The following is a 22,593-nucleotide window of genomic DNA, read 5'->3' as shown; positions in this document are numbered from 1 at the left end:
CACAGATGAGCCCAGGTGGCAGCCTCCGCCCTCTGTCCCGAGCCCTTCTGACATGCTGTGAGCGCGTAATCCTGCGTCCCGCTCCGCTTGAAACACCCACGCTGCTCTCCCGACCTTGAGCTACTGTCTGGAACGGCCTGGAGTTTGGAAGCCTCTCCAAAACACAGCCACTGAATCTGTGCTTGGCCAAGAACAGCTAACCCGGACAGCAGGACACACGGCCGACGGAGGTCCCCCCGTCCCGTTGTCCCCGTCGTGCACACAGACACAAACATCCGCTTCGTGCCTTGCAGGATCGGGCACGGGCGCCGTGCTTCCTGCACGTTACGTCTCCCAGCGAGACACTACGTCGCTGAATATTCGTCCTGCCCTTTAGGTTCTGCATCACCCGGACCACGGACCACAGAGGGAGCCTTGTAAAACTCCAGAGGTCTCTGACCAGCCCCGTGGCACCTGAGGGACGCGGCTCTCACCACTGACATAGAGGGGGCTCAGCGAGCTGTCGCTGAGGGCCGGAGGGGCAGCCCCCACTCTCCGGGGGCCAGGCTGTCTGCTCTGCGGCCACAGGCATTCACCCTGCACTTGGTGGCATCGGGCCTTCACCGCAAGTCGCTGAAGCAGGGCCCGTGCTGCCAGGGGACGTCCGAGACGCGGGAAGCCACGGCTCCCCGCAGTCAAATATCGCAGAGCCCGTTCTGTAAAACCACAATAAAGTCATGCTGAAATCATGCTCGTAAACCGACTAAAAGCCACACGCATTCTTTCAGGAGGCGAGGGAAACCAGAAGTGAGGCCGACCGCGTGCCTGGAACTCAAGCAGAGGCTCCAGACAGCCCAGCCCCGGCCGGCCCGGCTCTGACACGCTGTGCAGGACACTCTCCAAAGCACCCGGGGCGCCCACACCCCTGCCCGGCGCTGCCCCAGAAGCCGAGCCCTCGGGGAAGCGGCCGCGGCGGCCAGAGCGTCGACGCTGGGTCAGCAGCTGCCCTCTCTTCCAGAACGGGGCATCCCCCGACAGACAGCCGAGGGGTGGGCAAGGGCGGGAGCGCGCCGAGACCCCTGCCCGCCCCTAGGTCCCCAACACCCTCGGGAGAACGTCCTCGTAGCCGCGGCCGTCGGCGAGCCAACGTCATCACAGCGCACTCGGCCCGCGGGTCTCCACTCCGTGCGCGGAGCCCAGGGCTGAGCCAACTTACCGACACGGCGTCAGCCCGTCCCACGGGAACCGCGGCCACCTACCCCCTGCGCCGATGAGCACGGTGCACCACACTGCCGGGTGGGGGCAGCGCCGGGCTCCTGAGTCCCGGGCCCGACCTCAGAGCCCACGGCCGCGACCACGGAAAAGGCGCCCCCACGGGGCCGACACGACGGGGCCTCTGCTCTGGGGACGGGCTCCACGCCTCGGCCGTTGCTGCTTCCCCGCACGGTCCCTGCCCTCCCTGCGCCTCCCGCACGGAGCCCGGCTTCCCGCTCACCTCCAGGGCAAGTGCCGTGCACCGTGTCCCGTGCTGTGACAGCCTCGGCACTTTCTCCCGACCGGCTGACTCTGCAATTACTGTTGAATGGATCCCATGCGGTTGTTCGCTTTCATTAACGGAGGTCGAGTCCATGCAGACGAGGGCCACGTGTCTGCGTTCTAGCAGCCCAGTCTACACCTCAGAGCGGCTGTGCGCTGGCCGCTCAGCCGGGGACCTCCTTCTCTGGCTTCACTTTCCTGCCATTTCTGAGATGTAGGCTTTGTCCCCAGGAACGAAGACATGGGGGGACCAAACCCTCTGGCGCGTGTCTAACGTGGTTTCTGAAGTTTTCAAATGTCAACAGATTCCGTCCACGTTCTCTCCTCCACGTCCACGTGACGGACAGAACACAGCAAGGGCCCCAAAGTCCATTTCCCATGTCACCTTCTCCCTCTTATTCCCCCGGGAGAACCGACACACAAGGAAAAAGTATCCAAAGGAGACAAATGGCATCACTGTGATTTACGTTCTCTGAAGAGCCCCGACGGGATCAGCCTGGCTGCTCACGAGAACGCTCAGAAGACCATGTGAACGCCTCACGGTTCGGAGCAGCCTCCGTTCCAAGGGGAAGATGGCACTCAATGCTTGGCCCCCCCAGGATTCACCTGGAGCCACCTTTTCTCACTTTGAGCAAAGACAAGATGACCTCTCCTCAGGTGACAGAGGTCAGTGACTTGCAGCTTTGGGGTCAAGGTGTTAAGTCAAAGGACTAGGGTCAAGGTCAAGTGAGTTCTGCAGGGGCCACGAGACCTGCCTTCAGCTCTCTCATTTTCAAAAACACCCTTGCAATGGCACGAACGGAGAAGGACACTCATGCTGAGTGTGAAACTTGGAAATAGCACGAAAGTGCGGATGGGTTGTAATAGGCTACATAGGAGACTTTTAAAAATCATGACTCAAAATTGTCATGGGGTCCGGACACTGAGCCAACCCCAAGTAAGGTGGAAGGCTCGCGGTGTGTCTGTGCAGGTACAGGCTGGACGGCACCGTATACAGCCAGGGACCACGGACTCTAAACGCTGAGCTAAAGACCCATGGCTACCCAATCTTATCCACCAGCTGGCACGGAAAAGCCTTCAGTCTGGCAGGGCACAGAGGAAGGGGACAAGACACGAGATGTCACTTCTATGGTTTTGTACTTAAGTTTTTTTTTTTTCTTTTTAGAAAGAGAGTGAGAGTGTGTGCACGAGCTGGGGAGGGACAGAGAGAGGGGGAGAGAATCCCATGCAGGCTCCACGCCGTCAGCACAGAGCCCGATGCGGGACTCCGTCCCATGACTCTGGGATCATAACCTGAGCCAAAACCGAGAGTCAGACGCTCAACCGACTGAGCCACCCAGGCGCCCCTGGTTTTGGACTTTTAAAAACAGTATTTCACAAATAAATTGACAAGGAGAGAAAAGTTACTGATGTCTGGCACTTACACTGTGAAAAATCTGTTCCGGTTTGTATGGCTAAAAGTTTGCAGAAACGGACCTAATTAAGGAGCTACTGGCTATCGGAATGAACTATCAATACGGGATATTACTTCTCGTATGCCCGAGTTAAGTCATTAACTATTAACCAACTCACCCAACCATTAATCAGCTAGGTGTCACAAAGTCTCCTGTCATTTCAAGAACTCATGTGAAGGTGTTTGAAGATTCTGGAGGGTCTGTTTTAGTTCATATTTAGGAAGCGTCAAGTCTGGAGATGCTAAGAGGGGCACGGTGTTCGTGAATGATTTTTATGATTCACATTGATCTCCTAAGACTGTGTTTGCGAGCCAACGTCTATTTTGGTAGCTGGAGAGAGGCTCTGTCCTTCTCCTGGTCTGCCGTGCCACCGACCCTGCCAGCAGTCATGAGCCTGCCTCGCGAGGCTGTGGCTCCAGCACAGGATTTCTGGTAAATGGCAGAATCTTTGAAGAAAAGATTACACACATGCTTCTCCCTTGGAGCCACAATCAATGACTGTAACTGGAAATCCTATCTTCCTTAGAAAACAGCCTAACAGTACGATGGGATAGGAAAACAAAAACAAAGAAACCACATCACTTTCTGTCTTCCTTGAATATAAGCTCTTCCCAAACACACGCCTTAGGTGTATTAATTGTGAACCCGTAATTTATACTTGCGCCTGGCTGCTCCCGGAGCTCACCCCCACCCCTGAGCTCACCCCCACCCCTGAGGGTCCATTCTCTGCCTACTCAGTCCTGCCCCTTTTCAGTAAAGTAGCTCAGGGGCGCCTGGGTGGCTCAGTAGGTTAAGCATCTAACTCCTGATCTTGGCTCAGGTCAAGATCTCATGAGAGATCTCCTGGGATCCAGCCCCGCGTCGGGCTCTGTGCTGACAGCGCGGAGCCTCCTTAGGATTCTCTCTCCCTCTCTCCACCTCTCTCTCAAAATAAATAAATGAACTTTAAAAGAAAGTAGCTCAAAGCTCACCTTCTTCAGGAACACTTACTGCCTAGTTCAGCAAGCATGAACTGCCTTCTCCTCTGTATTTCCAATGCCTGTAGCAGCCATATGCCCACTGGGACATCTCCGGGGCTTCATGAGTGGGTTTTGCTGTGACAGCTCTGTGTTGAGTTTAGGAAATCAAGCCATGTGTGTTTGGATTCTTTCTACTGTACAACCTGTGACAAGGTGGGGCTCTTGAAGGAAACACCCGAGATGGAGACGAGAAAGACGCTCCCCCAACAAGTCGTTTATCCAGATGCCTGATCCGGGGGTCCTGAGCAGTGAGGTTTCAGGGCAGACCAACCACAGGCGTGGCCTGGTCTCACATGCTTCCTGAAAGTTGACCACACCAAGTCACCTGCCACTTTCAAGCGAATGACTGAGCTTTGATGAGCTGCGTGGATTAGCTTCATGACCACTGGAAACACCTACACTTCAGCAGGGCTTTAAAAACAGCCATATGGATGAGGTGAGCCCAGCATCCTCCTATGGAAAGAGCCTAAATGTCCCTCAACCGATGAATGGATAAAAAAATTGTGGCTTATATACACAATGGAATACTACTTAGCAATGAGAAAGAATGAAATATGGCCCTTTGTGGCAACGTGGATGGAACTGGAGAGTGTGATGCTAAGTGAAATAAGTCATACAGAGAAAGACAGATACCATATGGTTTCACTCTTACGTGGATCCTGAGAAACTTAACAGAAGACCATGGGGGAGGGGAAAGGGGAAAAAAAAGTTAGAGAGGGAGGGAGCCAAACCATAAGAGACTCTTAAAAACTGAGAATAAACTGAGGGCTGATGGGGGGGTGGGAGGGAGGGGAAGGTGGGGGATGGGAATTGAGGAAGGCACCTCTTAGGAGGAGCACTGGGTGTTGTATGGAAACCAATTTGACAATAAATTTCATATTAAAAAGAAAATGACCATATGGAGCCACGGAACGATGACAGGCATTACACGTGGCACGTTAAATACACGGGAACGGCTCCTCCCTGCACCCACCAGCCTGTCCAGCTGCCCACCGAGCAGAGCGTCTGTTTAATAAAAGGTCTGAGCAATCATTTCCACCTCCTGAAGACTCTCGGGGTCCCCAGGGCTGCCGCACAGGCAGTGACATGCCCTGCAGGGTCCCTCTTGCGGAAACTCGGGCTGAATGACTTGTGTATCGTAAACCCAGATGGATCAGAATTCCCCAGATGACACACAGCGATTTAGTTAACGCCTGGGAAACGCGCACTCAGGGAGCCTGTTGACACCCGTGACGACCCCGGGCCCAGAACCCAGAGCCTTCTGGCGAGCAGAGGCCCTGAGAGCCCCGTGTCAGAAGGGACCCGAGGGCTTCTCCAGGCCCCCCTCCCCCCTCGGTTTTTACAGGGGAAAATGAAGAGCAGACAGAGGGAGCACGTCAGAGAACAGGGTGCACCCCACCTGACATCCGGGGTATGCAGCACCAGGCACGTAGGACGGGGGCACCTGCTCTCAGCAGGTGCAGACACCGCCGCCCCCCGAGGCTGAGGCCAGTGCCCTCGTGACCCGCACACACCTCGCTGATGGGCCTGCTTCCCACCCGCACCCCAGCCGCCCCGGGTCGGGAAGCTGGCGCTGCCCCTCCGAGCGGTCTCTGCGGGACGAGCGCCCTGGATGAACGCCCTCCCCACCGGGCACTCCGCGCGTGCGCGAGGGCGGCTCCAGGGAGCCGCGTGCAGAGCTCGGAAGGCAGTTACGAAGGGCAGGACGACGCCAGGGGGACCCCGCGGAGGACCGACCTGTGGCTTGGGGGGCTGACCGCGAACCCTCTGGACACCCTACCAACTTGACACTGAACTGAAAGCAGCTTCATGTTCATTGTCTGCTACAGATTTTCTGGAGGCTGGGCCCGTAGGCGGCCCCACGGAGAAACAAATCGGTTCATTTTGGGATGTAGTGCTTTCACTCGATGTTTCAATGCGTATTTTGTCCGGGTTATGTTAATTTAAGGCAGAAATATCGCCTACAATCCAATATTTTTATTTGAGAGGTAGCCACAGATGGCTAACGGTTCTCCCCAGAGGGTAACTGGATTTTATTGCTCTGTTTCCAAGAACTGTTGCAGGCGCTTTGTTTCCTCGATATGATGGTGACAGAGCTTGAACCGGCCGTGTGCACACTCACCTCATGGCCACGCGGGACGCCCCTCGGGTGGCAGTTAATCACAGCCACACGTCCACCACGGTGGCGCCCGCTGGACACCCACGGCTGCCCTCCCCTCGGGCCAGGACCACGGCCCGAGAGCCAGAGCCTCCCGCGAGGCCACACGGCAACACAGCAACCCATCGGCCCGGGAAATCCTCACCCGACTCCTTGCTTAGATGTGACGCCACTGCACAACGAGCAGAATCGCCCGATCCTATGCTTTGCATTAAGAAACACGTTTCCCTCGTCAACATTATGCCCACGACTGTAGTACCACCAAGCACGTTGGGCGAAAGTGTCTTTCTTATGACTCCAGGGCCGCGTCAGTCCGTACCCTTTGCATCTTTCCTCTTGGAAAATGTAGTAAAATCAGGAGATGAAGGCTACAGATTTTACAGCACAGCACAGACAAGAAGTGGTTTGGGATTTGTGTGTTTACATGAGCATGGATTTACTACCGAACTCCCCAGGATGCTACAGCTTGCCAGACGACACGCACCGTATCGCGGTAAGATTCAAGTGTAAATGAATGAGAAAGACGTCAACACAGAGAAAAAGAATCATGGTAAAGAAGGATGGCGGAAAGTAGACTTAGGCCGATACAAGAAGGCACATTTGGGTGGATGGAGCCACGCGTTTGAAGGAAGGTCCTCCCGAAAGGAAACAGCATAAACCAGACCATAGGGAGATACAAGGCCACTTGCTGAGTCTGAAACGAGAGAAATGCTTCCTGTGCCTCACGTAAGGGCCCCGTGGTGACGACGGCCGGATACTCGCCGACGTCCCGACGAAGAACACGGCTTCCGAGGACTACTTTTATGAGACACGCCCGCTGCGGGCCGCAGCAGGGCCGGAAGCTGAGAACTCTTCTTACGGCAGGCAGGAGAATCGGGTGGTCTGCACGGACATTCACCTCACCGCTCGCCCGAAGTCCCCGTGCGAGAAGATCAAAATAGTGTGTATTTCTTCCATGCACATTTTCTGTTTTCTCAGGGTCTGAGAAACCGAGCTCCTCCGGATGCTGGGGGCCTGGATTCCATCTCCTCTCCGAAGTTGGTTAAATGAGGAACTGTTTGCTTTGAGAATCACATCAGTTAGGAGTCTGGCCATAACACACGCTGGCTAGAAGAACGTTCTTTACCTACAGAAGTCGCAAGTCAAGATTCTCCTCACAAAGCAGTCTGGGGCCACTCAAGACCACGGGCCTCGGTGATCAAGGTCCCGAGTTTCCGGAGCCCGATTCCCAGCCTGCAAGAGGCTGGGAGCTGGCATAGCCACTACTGTGAGTCCCAGTACAGGTGCTGATTCTGGGGACCCCCTCAGACAGGTGGGTCGTGAAACACGTCTAGGTAACACGATGAGTGTGGCTGTCATCTAAGTTTGCTGACTATACACAAGCAAGTGGTAATGCTTCCTTTCAGAATGACTAACCTACAGCCCTTCTTTGTGGGCGATAATTAGAGAGTAGGGACCATTGCCTTTTGTGGCCCCGAACGGTGCAGACTGCCGTAGAATGCCGTAGCCGGCAAAGACGGAACCCAAGTGGCCACAGGCACGTTTGTGGAAATGTTACGGCCAAGTCCTATTAACTGTGTCTACTCTCATTCTTTAATAGAATGTATATAAAAATGCAGCTGTGTTCCAGACGTCCCTGAACCACGCCGGGTAATCCGAGCCGTGCCTGCAGAAACCTCTCACACATGGCCAATTATTTCTAAAGAGGGGAAAAGCAGCGGCTACGTAAGAGCTCAGAGGTTCTGAGTCCTTCGCTGGAGCCCGAGCCGCAGAGGCCTCACACCCGGGGCGCACACGGCGAGCCCAGCACCAGCCCCTGAGCACGGCCGGTTGCCGACGTGGCCGGGCCGCGGCGGGGCCGGGCGGGCTGTGCCAGGCGGACGACGGCTGGCCTCCCCGATGCTGGAGGGGAGTCTTCCCTCTGGAACTTGGACTTCTCCTAACCAACGTCAGGGACGCAGGTCTTTAATGCGACACGTACACACATCTCGTCTCTGGTAGGCCCCTCGGAGCGATTTCTCCAATTACCAAAGTCACAGCCTCGATTTTTAGCGTTCTCAGCGAGGCAGCTCTTGTCTTAACAACGCCTGCAGGACATGAAAGCCAGATCATGTCTTCACTCCAGCGCCCAAGAAGGTGTGTGACAAGCTGTTAAAAGTGTAAACAAAGAATTCACTTCCTCCTGCAAGGGCTCCTTGCCTTCCGTGCTGACAAAACCCAGGGCTCGTGTGTCTGCGCTCTCTGGGCCCACAAGCTGGCTCCCCTGACGGATTGACGAGGAGCCCCGGGCACCCTGCCCCTCGGAGATGCCGGGGGGGGGGGGGGGGGGGTTGGCGGGGGGGCCCCCCCCCTCTCCCTCAGGGCCGGGGGCCACGGGGGACCCAGATCTCAGCCCACCTTTGCTGTGTGCACCCTCACACACTCACAAAGGAAAAGGAAGCTTTCCGGGAGGTGGTACACGAAACCAGGTGGCAAACTTACGGCCGGCCAATCGCTTCCTGTGTTTGAGCCTGCACTCCGCATCGTCATTCAGCAAAGAAGAAAGAACGTGAAAATTAGAGCCACAGAAGCCAGTGCCATTAAGAAAGGAAACTAAGAGCCTGATAACACGGACAAAAGCCGGACTTTCAGTCCAAGAGGCACCCCACACTGGCTGTGGGACCTCGTGCAGGCCACACGACCGCTCTGGACCTTAAGGTCCTCACCTCAGAGCAGTGCCCGGATGGGCTGCTGTCCAGACCAACGTCCTCTCTAGCATCCCGTAATCTCCGTTGGCTGGAAACCTGAACAGGCAGAAGGGAAGCTGGGTCTCTGGGCCCATCGCTTGCCACGACCAGCCTTCCAAGAATGTGTGCGTCACGAGCCAGAGCTAGGGCGGGATCCCAGCTCACTCGGGGATGCTTAGCATCCTCAGTGGCTGCGAGGCCCGGGTATCTCGCTACCTCTAGAAGCAAACCCTACGCAAGGGTCCCGGGGAAGAGAGGTGGGAGAACATGCAGAGACACCTGTGTTAACTTTGGTAAGCGAAGCCTCATTCCAACGGGGCGCAGATGGTGTCGGCCGTGGTGGCGGTGACAGCAGTCGGGGGGGCGATGGTGGCGTGTGTGTGTTCCACGGCACGGAGCGATAATTACACTGCCATTTATTTTGGTTCCTTTAGTCCTAAACCACAGAAGGCATTCAACAGAACCCACCTTACAACCAGCGTCATGTTATAAAGAACTTTGTTCCAGTAAAATCCCCGTGAGCGTGCGTGCCTGTGCGTGCACGCACGCACACGCGGCTCCCTGACTGGCTTCCGCACGAGCCCGGAGAGGCAGCTCGCTGCACCACCGTGGTGAGGCCTGAACTATACCGACTTGGGATGTTTCAGGTCAACACACGCATCCACAGCGCGAAGCGACCTGTCCTCACGGACGGCTCTGAAGACTGGCCGAGCTGACACACGCAAAGCTTCTGCGCTCACACCTGCCGCGTCCCCGGTCAACGCTCACCAGCACGAACGCCAGCGTGGTCCTTGGCGCGATCGTGCTTTTTAGTCTTGGGCACCTCTGACTCACCATCCACAGCCCTGTCAGTGATGTCTTTTAATAAAAAATTCATCGTACGAAACCCGTCCAGGAGACCGTCCAAATTCCTTAATGGGACCTGATTTGAATCCTGCCAAACCTCAGGCTTGTTTTCTCCTTTTAGAGTGTCACAGGGCAACCTCGGTTTGCTGCACAAATGCAGCTTCTCTGGCTTCACGTATTTAAGGAATTTCTATAGGAAGGCCTCAGACGGCACCACCAGCAGATAATGAAAGGGATCACTGGATCTATATTCCTTTACGTAAAACTTGAGCTAAGTCGCTGACCAGACACAGGAGCTATGAAAACTAAACCCTTGTCTGTCGAGAGGGCTCCTGAAAAGATCACCCTTCCCCGTGTTCGTGAGGCCGGCTGTCGGGACGGTCATTCTTGCACTCACCCTGAGCGGTTCCTGCTTTCTGGAACTGTCCTGTGCTCAGAGGTGAGGGAAGCACTCTCACGAGTCCTGGCATAACAGCCCTCTCTGACTTCTCTCTCTCTCTCTTTTTAAATTTACTTATTTTAACAGAGGGTGGGAAAGAGAGCACACATGAGCAGGGGAGGGGCAGAGAGAGAGAGAGAGAGAGAGAGAGAGAATCCCAAGCAGGCTCCATGCTGTCAGTGAAGAGCCCAACAAGGGGCTCGATCCCATGAACTGTGAGATCAGACCTGAGCCGAAATCAAGAGTCAGACACTTAACTGACTGAGCCACCCAGGTGCCCCTCAGCTGCTCCTTTGTGAAGGAAACTCTGTGTAGATGTGTCCACATCAGAAACGATGCCATAAAGTAGAAAGGACTTTGAATTAATGGTGGGTAAAGAAGGATTGTTCGACTCTTTGTCGGCTCCCTTGACACAAGGCAATCGCTTCACTTCTGTTGAGTTTAGATGTGAAGTGGTCAATCAGAAATCATGCAGAAGTAGACTCTAGGACTGGTGCATTCTGGGAAGATAGTACGTGCCAGAAGAGTTGGTTCATTTCACAACAAAGAGTGATGTCAACAAATGACATGCTGTGACAAGAAGGGGAGGGTCACAAGGAATTGAGACGTGCATAGGTGTCCATTGTCTTTCTGACACCGGCTGGATTCCTTCCTTTGCTTCAGAAATAATTTCTTCATTACAGAAATTACAAAGACATGACTCCTATTCCTTTGCATTTGAATAAACAAATTCACCCCATATAAATGAAAAGTGGGGTGTAAAGTGTTAAATAAACTATTGACTTCGACTGGACTTTTCAGAGCATATTAAATGATGCTGCCAAAAGTGCTATTTCATAGCAGATGATGCATGTTTCTCAGGAGATTAAAAAAAAATCAGAAATCTAGAACTTCTTGAATTTAAGGACTCTACATCAATCGGTCGGATCCCAAGAAGTCGGACTCTGAACACACAGACGCCTCAGATTCCCCTCTGGAAACAGGACATTACGCACTTCCAGTAAGGTACCTAATTTAATAAGCAAAAGCACAGAGAAAAGATGGAATGAGAGCACAAAGCTCTAAAGTAGTCTGCAGGAAACCGCTCGCGAAAAACCTATCCCAGGCACGTCCGTAAGTTACCTGAAAAGCAAGGAACGGCCCATTTATCCTTTTCTGTCAGAGGCAGAAACCACTGACTTCTCTGAAAAACTGTTCTTGATCTGACAAGTCAGGAGAGAGCAAAGAATAAAATTAAATCATCCTGTCAGGCAGAATATTCTAGAAGTTTCCATGGCCTGCTGTTCTTCATTATAAAGTAGGTTCTGAACGTTTCCTCCCCTCGTTGGCCATCTGGGAGGGTCCCAGCAGCCTGACAAGGAGCTTATGAATCTGGGCGCTGCGCTCTCGCTTTGTCCACTGAAATTCCTAAAGAATTAAGTTATCGGGAAGAACCGAACTCCATTTCTACTGTCAGCTATGCTGTTTCCATGAGTCGGGCCTGCGTGCTCTGGCCAATGTCCCGCTGTGATCATTGGATTTTGCCTGTGTGCACTGCCTTGGGAATTTCGGGGGGAGCAGTGATGTTTCACCGCGACTCCCCAGCACCACGCGGTGGCCGGGGAGTCCTCACTCCAGCAGCGCCACCTGGGGCGTGGGAGAAATGCTCCTGACGCTGGCACAAACCCTGGAGAAGGGCTTTTAATGATACCGCGATATTTTCAGACATAAAGGTAGAATTTTATCCTGTGTCAACCTCCACTTCCTTAGCTTTTCTAACTTTTTATCACGTTGCTCTCTTGTTTAAGAGCATCCTTGCCGGGGTCATAAACTGCAACCTTCGTTCCCCCCCCGCCCCGAGAACAGAAGCAGGTCTTAAGTGCCTGGGCGTCCCCCAGCCTCCGGCACCGGGCCATCGGCACGAGAGGCACGCACAGATATTGGCTCACAAACTGGCAAAGAAAGGACTTCTCAGGGGTAACAAGAGGGCATAACAGTTTCAGCGTTCTGACCCATTCTGGGTTTAGAAACAAGAGGACCAGGAGGGGAAGTGAGACAGACGAGAAAGACTCAGGAAAGGGCTGGGAGCAAGGGCGGGAGGTCCCAGCAGCCCTCGACCCCGGGCCCGCCCGCAGCCCCTCGGGACACGAGGCCGGCAGGTGCAGAGGTCGGGGCGTCTCGGAGGGGGCGCAGGGGCCGGTGCCGGGGGCTGGCATTGACCACAGAAGGCCTAGGGACACAGAACACGCAGGACTGCACTACAGAGCCCTCCCTCTGCGGCAGATGCCAAATTCCACAAGGGAAGAAGCGTGAGCCCGGACGCTGGCCGGGAGGCGCACGGACCCCTCAGACCCTTCGCTCCGGGGCGCCACGCCTGTGCCGTTTACTGCAGCAAATTGTTTAGATGAGTCTGCATTACAGCAGCACTTGCATCGGACTCTGGCAGAACGTCCCCAAACCCGGCTCAGCTCTGAGGGAAGCCGAAGTTAAGGAAAGCGAGCTGCAGGCCAGTTAAAAGCAAATTTGTTATTTTCGAGCATACGCCATACTTGGGAGGTGTTCTGAGCGGTTATTTTGGACAAAACTGCTTATCACGGAATAACAGTTGTTTAATGACGACTTTAACTTACTGAATGGTGTTTGAGAACAGTCTGTCCTCTTGAGTTCTCTAAACTGTCTCTGAAGCATCGCTTTACCCCCCCAGTCGGTCTGGCACGTGCTTCTTCACGGTCAGTGCGGCTCTAACCCTCATTCCCTCTCTCCCCCGCAGAACCGTGACTTCCAAAGCAACAGAGGCCAAGCCAAGGAGGAGCTAGAGCACTAACGCCACTGACAACACTCCCTACTGTCCCAGAGTCTGTTTAATCGGCCCTTTCGATGAAAACCGGGACTTCGCGAATGACTCCAGGTGCCTGACGCCCGAGCTGCCCGTGTTGGCCTGAGCTGTGCCCTGAGAGCTCCTGCGGCCTCAGGAGAGGTGCTCACCAACACCGGGTTCTCCGCTGTTTCCGCAAATGCCTGGATACTGATGAAGATACTTACCGTGCTGTTACACCGGGAAACAAGAGACCGGCTTAGAAGCTGTGAATTTTAGAAATTAAAAACTTCAAAAAAAAAAAAAAAAAAGGAGGCGACCTTTTTAACCATGGGTCACTGTGATTCCAGTTCAGGAACCCTGTTTACCAGCGTCAGGGGGGGGCTGTGGGTCATGTGACGCTCCGGGGTTCCTACCGCCTCCTCGGCCACGCACGACCCTCGTGTGCCCGCGGTGACAGCCCCACGTCCGGGGTGCGGAGCGCGGACTGTCCCCAGTCCCTTCCGCTGCCCGGTGCGCGTGCCCCGGCCCCAGCCTGCGTTCCCGCGTCCACGTCCCACTGGCTCGTCCACTGCTACCACTCGCGGCCCGGCTCCGGCTCCTCGTGACCGGACGCCAGACGAACCGACGTGTTCCCACACATCACACCCGGCTAACCCGAAAACTGTGGGGCCTCGTATTCAAAACGCGCGAGGAAGCTCACGATGGTGCCGGCAGATGGTTACCCGGGCCGCCCCCAGGAAGCCGGCCCTGCTGCTGATAAAATCCCTGCCCAGATACTTACGTCCGAGGCAGACAGGGTAGTGAAACCTGTCCGCTCTCTTGGACAAGAAATAGACGGGGGGTTAACGGTACCCAGATCTCAGATCATCGTATCGCTGCTGGACCGCATTCACCGGGCAGCCAGGACGGGGTGGCTGCATCACTCGTAGACTTTGAGACACAGGCGCCTTCTTTTCTGGAGCCAACGACTGAATCCTGGGGTACAGGGTTCTCGGGAAGGTGAGGTGTTGGCCTCGATGGGCCTCACCTCCGTGACACGCAGGCGGCTCTGAATCCGTCTGGAAGCGGGGGACCCTACAACCAGTGGCACCACAGGGCAGGCCCGTGCTGTCCTAGACCCCGCAGCTGCAGGTGCCGACGGGGGAGGGGGCCACCTGGGGACCTGGCCGGGGAAGAGCTGAGATCAGCTGGTGACAGGTGACAGGATCCGAGGCTGAAAATGGGGATGTGTCCAAGTAGCTGTGAGGCTCCGGGCAAGAGTGAACATCGCTTCTAACCAATTAGTCACAAATATCCATCTGAGAGGATACGAAAGAAAAGGGCTCTCCACTTTCCTGCATTTTTAACAGCTCTTTTTAAAAATGTTTTATTTATTTTTGAGAGAGACAGAGGGTGAGCTGGGGAGGGGCAGAGAGAGAGGGAGACACAGAATCCGAAGCAGCTCCGGGCTCCGAGCTGCCGGCACAGAGCCCGACGTGGGGCTCGAACTCACGGACCGTGAGATCATGACTTGAGTGGAAGTCAGACGCTTAACCGACCAAGCCACCCAGGCGCGCCTGCATTTTTAAACTACATTTTCATCCAAATATTATCGCAAACTAGATTTCTCAACTCTCTTTTAGGCACAAGAAGCTCCCCTTTATATTCGGTGACTCAGGCAAGGACCCGCCTTAACACTCTTTCTCAGTTGGTTCAGTACCGAAGCATTAATACTCGGAAACAGCGTCCGACTTTCTTGTAAGTAACTGAAAGTTTCCAGTCGACCTTTAGGATTCCTTCCTCTGCGTGTTAAGACCAAAAAACAAAGCAAAACAAAACAAAAAAACCTTTGCTTCTTTAACTTGGCCTTAATTTGTTCTTATTTTACTGTGAATGAGTAATTCCCACAATTTTCCAGCAAACCTCCTCCAGTTTATCTTCATTCTCTTAAAAATGGAGAAAAATGCCAACTGAACTAAATACATATTCTAATAAAAATCTCACCAGGAACGAGGCGCCTGGTGGCTCAGTTGGGGGAGCGTCTGACTTCGGCTCAGGTCATGATCTCACGGCTCGTGAGTTCGGGCCCCGCGTCGGGCTCTGTGCCGACAGCTCGGAGCCTGGAGCCCGCTTCGGATTCTGTGTCTCCCTCTCTCTCTGCCCCTCGCCCACTTGCATTCTGTCTCTGTCTCTCTCAAAAATAAATAAACATTAAAAAAGTAAAAAATCTCACCGGGAACCCCGCCAAGTGCAGCACAGTTACGACTTTTCAGTCCTGGCTCTGTGTATGTCTTCTGCACCTCCAGGACCCCACCAGCTTGTCTCCTAGGAAACGGGGTGCAGGCACCCTGCTTTCTCAAGTTTGCCACACGCCGCCTCGCCTTTAGGAAAGGCTTACCTTAGAAGCCGTGTTCACTGACCAAAGGCAGTCTGAAGACGGCGGGATGAAAACAAGGAGAAAAGTGCCCCTAGCCCCGCGTCGGTCCGCAGCGAGCCGGCACACGGGCGGCGGGCACCGGGCACCCCCTTTCCCGGAACCACATAAGCATCGCCACCTCCAGCCCCCAGAGCCCAGGACCGTGTCTGGGCGCATCGGGGCATCGTCTCCGTGTATGTTGTGCGTCTGTTAGCAAGCTGTGCCCCGAGGTCCCAGAAAGGTAGGTTTTGGGCTCTGGGAACGCTCAAGAACTCTTCTATATAAATTTACAGTAATGGCCTCTTCGCTTTACCCATTTCGACTCACGGAAGGTTTCACCAGAACGCTCTGCTCTCGCGGAGCACGGGTCCTGCGCTGGATACAAGTCCCACTTACCGCGCGTTCCTTGTGTCCTGCGGGGCTCCCAGGGCCTTGCGTTGAGTCCCTGAAACCCCTCCCCGAGGAGGAGCTGGCGTCTCAGGATGTCCCCGCAGACGCCGTGTCTTGACTATCAGACGTTCTCAACCAGGGGACCCTAATGCCCTTGGCCCCCCTTGTCCTGGGATTGCTGTCCCCCCAAGTCTTTAGGACAGAAAATACGTGTGTGATTTTAACTGGGTTTTTACTCCGCATCTTTCCCCAGTAAACCTGGACTTAATGGCCCATCTCTCTGTCATGCATCCTACAAAATGCAATTTGCATCTAAAGGCTCGGTAACCTTACTCACTTGCAAGTTTAAGTTGGTATTTAAACCGTCAAGATCATTAGTCAAGACATAAAATAAAGTAGCTCAGGTCTTTCTCCCAAGCACGGCTACTCAGTCTCCTGTCACATCCAGAAGCCCAGACCCAAACCTCGACCCCGAGTTCACAAGCACCAACGGTTACCGTGATGCCATCAGAGAGCTCGGCACAGGACGCACTGTGTCCTCGAAATCCTCTCCCCACTCAGCGCACCTGCTCTCACCTCCACCCCCTCTACCCTGGCCCCTGTTAGCAGGCAGCTGGCAGGAAGCCTCTCGGCACCGCGGCTGACCGGGGACGGCGCCGGGAAGACTGAGCCGCCGAGGGCACAGAGCGCGCGTGTCGCGGCCCCGAGCTGGCCGCGTCTGCAGGGACACGGGGCCGCCCATCTCAAACGAAACGCTTTGTTCCGAGCCCAGCTGCAGTTTAGCAGACTCGTGGCTATGAATTGGGTATGTGATCTGACACAAAAGTCATAGATGTTGACATTTCCAATGGGTGAGATATTGACATCTGGTATTGTCTTCAAAAGGGCCTTGAAGGCCACACACAGAGCCCCCTTTGGAAGAAAGGTAAATTCTGGAGTTTTCCAGGTGCGGCATTTAGGGTCCAGTTACCCTTTTGTTCAGTGGGAGTTCAACTGCCGCACGACGCCGTGTTCGTGTGGGACCCAGTGGTTCCGTGCTCGCCACGGAAGGTCACCAACGCTACTGTCTTACGACCTACCCCTGTGCTGTGCCCCGTGACTTACACCGCTTTTGCAACTGTTTCCACCCTCTTAATCCCGTCGTCTGCTTCGCCCATCCCCCCACCCACGTCCGCTCTGGCCACCACCAGATTGTTCTCTGTGCTCAAGAGGCTGGGGTTTTGTTTGTCTCTTCTTTTCTTTGTTTCACGTCTTAAATTCCACATATGAGTGAAATCATATGGTAATCGTCGTTCTCTGTCTAACTTACTTCACTTATCATAAATATATAAAGAACTTCTATGAATCAACACCAGAAAAACAAATAATCTGATTAAAAACAGGCAAAGAACCTGAACAGACATTTTTCCAAAGAAGGCAAACGGCCGACAGACGCATGAAAAGAATCTCGAGTGCTGGTGAGGACGTGGAGAAAAGGGACCCGCGTGCACTGTTGGTGGGAACGCAGACTGGCACAGCCCTGTTGGAAACAGTACAGAGGCTCTTCAGAGAGGTACAAACAGAGCCACCGTGCGACCCGGCAGCCGCACCAGTAGGTGTTTACCCAAAGAAAATGAAAACACTAAAACGCTAATTTGAAAAGATGTGCCCTTAGGTTTATTACCACATTATTTACAACAGGCAAGATGTGGAAGCAGCCCACGTGTCCGTCCAGACAGGAGTGGAGAGGATGTGGTGTGTGCGCACGCACACACACACGGACACACACACACACACACACACACACACACATATACACACGTAGACACTCAGACACATGTACACACACATACACACACACATATGCACTCACACGTATATATACATACACACATATACACTCAGACACATGTACACATACATACACACATATACACACGGACACACATACACACATATACATACATACACATATACACTCACACATATATATACATACACACACATACACACACGTATATACTCAGACACACGGACACACACATACACACACATATACACACGTATATACTCAGACACATGTACATATACATACACACACAGAGATACACACACATACACACATACACATACACACTCACAAATATATATACATACACACACATATACACATGTATACACTCAGACACACGTACACATATACACACATATACATATATACATGGATACACATACTTACACACATACACACATAACTACACAAAAATACACACATACACATGCATACACACATATACACAGAGATACACACATATACACAGATACAAATATACACATATATACACATACGTATATGCACACACATACATATATGAACATACACACTGTACACATATGTACACATATACATACACATAATTACACACATATATGCACACACATACACACATACACAAATACAAATATATACAAACATACACACATGCACAAACCTAAACACACATGAACACACATAATTACACACACATACATATATACATACACACATATGCAAACATATACACATACACACTAACATACACACATGTGAACACACATACACGTGCACACACATGTATACATAAATGCACATACATACACACACACATATACTTGCTATTCTCAGCACAAAGTAAGGATCATTTTATCTTACCTTAGAAAATCATAATTAATTTTGCAAAAAATTAGAGCACTGTGAGCAGAGTACTTGAGAGATGCAGGGGTGCTTTTAGGGTTCCTAGCTGAGTCAAAGATCCCAGTGCACCTGCAGTCACCAGGGCCTCGAAGGGCTTTTTGTCTCCGTAGGCTTGAAAAGACTGTGTGTTGTGGTTCTACCCCCTTCTCGGGTCTCTGGGGACATCTTGTCCCTGCAGTAAGCCTGTGCGCCACATCAGCGGGGGGGGTGGGGAGAGGGGGGCTCAGGGCCGTGGGGTGGGTCTGTCAGTCTCGTCACGATGCCGCAGGCTCTGCCCAGAACGGAGGAGGAGGAGACAGGCCTTCCTCCCCTCAGCCGGCGGCAAGCCCTCAGGGGGTCTGGCAGGAGCAGGGAGCTCCATCCACCAGGCCATCCTCCCCCCACGTCAGGAGCCCAGGCGTCTAGGACTCGCACTGCACACCTTATAGTCTGCAAACCGCTTGCTACAATAAAGTCCACAATGTCACTCGGCCCGGAGCAGCCAACAGGCTTAGAGGAGGAGAAACGCGGCCTCGTGTCCTTAATTTACAAACTCTGTGCCACGTATGAGCGCCTCCTCTGTGCTGGGCGCTATGCGAGCCGGCGGGGCCCCGGGAGGCTCAGTCCCCCCCTCCCGGAAGACATGAGGGCATGCGCCATCTGCACACAGCCCACGTGAACACATGCGGTGGCCGTGTCCCGCAGACAGGTGTCTGGGACAGGCTCCCTAAGGAGCCGCATAGACGGCACAGAGCTGCCCCCGGGGAAAGGCTCCGTTCCAGCATCCCCGGGAACAGAGCTCTGCAGGGGACACGGCGGGTGGAGGTCACCGGGTGGATGCATAAAGAGATGTGACAGGCAGATGCCAGGACAGGAGGAACTCAGACCAATTCGTAGATGGAAAAGGGGCAGTTTAATGCCTTTGTTTAAAATTGCCGCCACCCTCGGTGTTTACCCCTCTCGGGATGCTATGACATGTCCCGTAAGGAAACTCATGGAATAAAAGAGCCCCAGTAATGACCCAGTCCTCAATAGGGGACCCGTTAGTGGGATCTTGACCTCCCTCCACACGGTAAAGCGCCAGCCCCCAAAGATGAAATCATCACTGAGCGGCAGCTCGTGAGAGCTGGGCACGTGCTCCCCGCCCCACAAACCGTGGGAATAATTACCTGAGAGTCAACAAACCCTCTAAAAACGTGGACCGTGAGTGAGAAAATTACAGCGTGTCTTAGAAAATAAAGGGCCCTTACTGGCCGGGGCTTAGAAAGCCAGTTAAAGCGAAAACTGTACCTTTTAAGAAGAAAATGCATCAGCCTCAATGTGGCTTGAAGCGCCTGCCCACGGGCCTGCCACTGTGCTATTCTGGAAACGTTTCTCCTCTCGACAAGAATAGCCTCTAACCTGGAGTCATTTCAAGACCTACTTGTTTTTCCCTAATAAGGAAAACTGTCTCCGAAAAATCAAAATGATTAAGTGGTCATGAGCGGTACTAAGCAGAATGTTACACGGTTTGCATACAGTGGTCTGTGTGTCTGGAGGGCTGGTTTTTATTTAAGGTATGAGCGGGGGGGGGGGGGGGGGGCTCTGTGTGACAGCCCGATAACCCAGCCGAGGGGACAGGCTGTCCAGCTGCGAGGACGCCTCCTCGCAACGTGTTCCCTGACACTCCCGAAGGTGCTGTGACGGCCGCACCAGCCAGTGAGACATCCGCGTGCTTCTCACCTGGACCCTCAGCCGCTTCCACGAGACAAACGACCATTCCCATCTTGAATCACGAACCCGGTCGAAACCACACACGCTCTAGTTAGAGGCAGTACAGTTCTGTATTATCAAATAAGGAAAAGGTAAGCGTCTTGGACCCTCAGAGCCAAAGTCAAACAATCTGCTTGACGTTTACGAGACAGCATTAAGACCAGCTGAACACAGCGAGGGCTCTCCGTGCACCAAGCGCCTGCTAGATTCACTGTTTCCTGTGAGGAACAGTCTCGTCCACCACGGAGGCAAGAGATCGCACCCGACGACGGAGGGAGAGAAGGCCCTCCGGTCCGAGAACATGAGGGCGCGTGCGATTGGGCAATTCACTGAGCTCCTTGTAAGGGTAAGACATCACGTATGCACAAGGCGCTTAACTGGGAATCTGCGTGGGTGTTTGCGGCTGCACCTCTATGCCCTCCCTCCCTCCCTCCCCCTCCCAAGACGCGGGAGCCTGATCCCAGAGACACAAAGCAGGCAGGCCACTCCCAGAGACAGACACCGTGCGATACAAACCGTGTCTCCCACAGGCTACTTGGACCTGTGTCAAAAGACACTGGTGGGAGCTGGGGGACAGCCCCCCACGCGGGCGTCTCAGGAGAAGCGAGGGCGACGGGCAGAGCTGTTCTCACGGAGGAAGCTGCTCCTCTCCTCCCTCTGTCTTAGGCACTTTGGTTCCCAGTGTTGGCTGGGTAATGGACGCGTCTCGGTGATGTGCCAGTCTTTTCTCTCTTTATTCATAAACAGGAAAACATCTTTACGTGTCAGAGTTTAAAACCCTCTTCCCTGATACTAGGACAAACAACGCAAGAACCGCATCTTCTAAGCGGAATTTTTACGGACTTTGTGTAAGGCCCAGATCAAACGTGTGCTCTGAGCTAAAGGACATTAGAGAAGGATTTTCACGGTCTCTGAGGCATTGGTGAAACACAATCCGGAGACACTTAAAAGAAGAAAAGAAGACCCAAATGAACTGGCTTTGAAGCACCACACGATGTCAGAGCTTCGTCTCTAAACTCCTTGATCTCATGACTTGCGCCCGGCCGCTGAGACCCCGCCGGCCGGCACGCGGCCCTCTCCCCTAATCCCACGCAAACTCCGGGGGAGACGCGGCCCGCACGAAAGGCTTCAGGTGTAACTGTCGAAGGAATCATTTTTGCTGTATCACGAACACTTACGTGCTCTTTGCTGAAAGACACCGCCTTTTCATGAATGTATTTTCAATAATTACAACGTTTAACTCACCGCTTCCGTTTAATTCGAAATGGTTCTCTGCAACTAAACGTACTTGGTACAGAGATCGAGCTCATGTTTTACGAAAACCTACACTTCAGCTCCTTGAACCGTTGATTCCATTCTAAAGGAATGTCAGAACATGACATCTGACTCACTACTTTCTTTTGGGTAAGCCAATTAAAGGGTCCTTTTGGTTTAGAAGTTCTGATTTTAGAGACGCCGTTCGCTTCTTGGAAAGGCCGGGTCTTAGGCTCGGCACTTCCGGCCTTGCCGGCCACAGGTGCTGACCTGGGCAGGTGCCCGTGTGAGCCCGTGTGAGCCCCGCCCCGCAGGTGCCCACTTGGGACAGAGCTGGAGAGATTCCTTCTCATCCTGAAGTTTCGAGAAAGCTCAGGTGCTGGGGGAGGCGTGCCCACCACGCCTCTGTGGTGCTTACCTTGCAGGGGACGGTCCTTGTACAAGTCCCTTGTTCGGGTCGGGTGAGCCCGGGCTGTGTTGTCACATTTTGGCTGCTCGTACCTGTGAGGGAACGGAAGGGAAAGCGGGTTCAGACTCAGAAGGCGGTGCTCTCCTCTGTTTCCCAGGCAGTTGTGCGACGGCCCTCGTCCTTGGACCACAGAGCATCTGTGGTGTCCACTTCTCAGGACTGAGGACGTTCCGTGACCTCTGTGACAATTTACTGAAGTTTAGTTTTCACAGTCGGGAGGAAGGAACACATTGCACAAGACTCCACCTCTCCGTCTGGTTTCTGGGACAAATCTTACACGGCGGCTGCCGAACACCAACCCCATCTCTTCCAGGATTTGTTACGGTTCAGAGGGGGAGGGGCCGGGGGCAGGTGAGGGCAGTGGCTGTGGCCCCAGGAGAGAATGCAAACCCTCAGAAAGAACCTCCGAATTTTTTATTTATATCTGAGAGACCAACTAAATCTTAATCCGATTTATGAAGCTACTAAAGGTTGTCCCTGTGTTAAGAAAGGAAGGAAAAAGGAAGGAAAGAAGAGAAGGAAAGGGATGGAAGGAAGGAAGGAAGGAAGGAAGGAAGGAAGGAAGGAAGGAGAGACAGAGGAAGGAAGGAAGGAAGGAGGCAGGGAGGGAGGGAGGAAGGGAAGGAGGAAGGGAGGGAGGAAGGAAGGAAGGAAGGGAGGGAGGGAGGGAGGGAGGAAGGAAGGAAG

At 53.6% G+C, this 22,593-nt stretch overlaps 1 protein-coding gene across 4 annotated transcripts in view; it reads right to left on the bottom strand.

Annotated features, from left to right (window-relative positions):
• SMOC2 (SPARC related modular calcium binding 2) overlaps positions 1–22,593 on the bottom strand; it is a 161,011-nt gene that overhangs the window by 17,763 nt on the left and 120,655 nt on the right. For all 4 annotated transcript variants that reach the window (XM_049654606.1, XM_049654607.1, XM_049654608.1 and 1 more), the window contains exon 9: positions 21,856–21,938. In XM_049654606.1, the coding sequence (XP_049510563.1) occupies positions 21,856–21,938 (83 nt within the window). The remainder of the gene's footprint in view (positions 1–21,855; positions 21,939–22,593) is intronic.

The sequence above is a fragment of the Panthera uncia genome, assembly GCF_023721935.1.
Source record: "Panthera uncia isolate 11264 chromosome B2 unlocalized genomic scaffold, Puncia_PCG_1.0 HiC_scaffold_24, whole genome shotgun sequence".
NCBI lineage: Eukaryota > Metazoa > Chordata > Mammalia > Carnivora > Felidae > Panthera > Panthera uncia.
The sequence above is the reverse complement of the archived record's forward strand: the minus strand, read 5'-3'. Positions and strand labels throughout refer to the sequence as shown.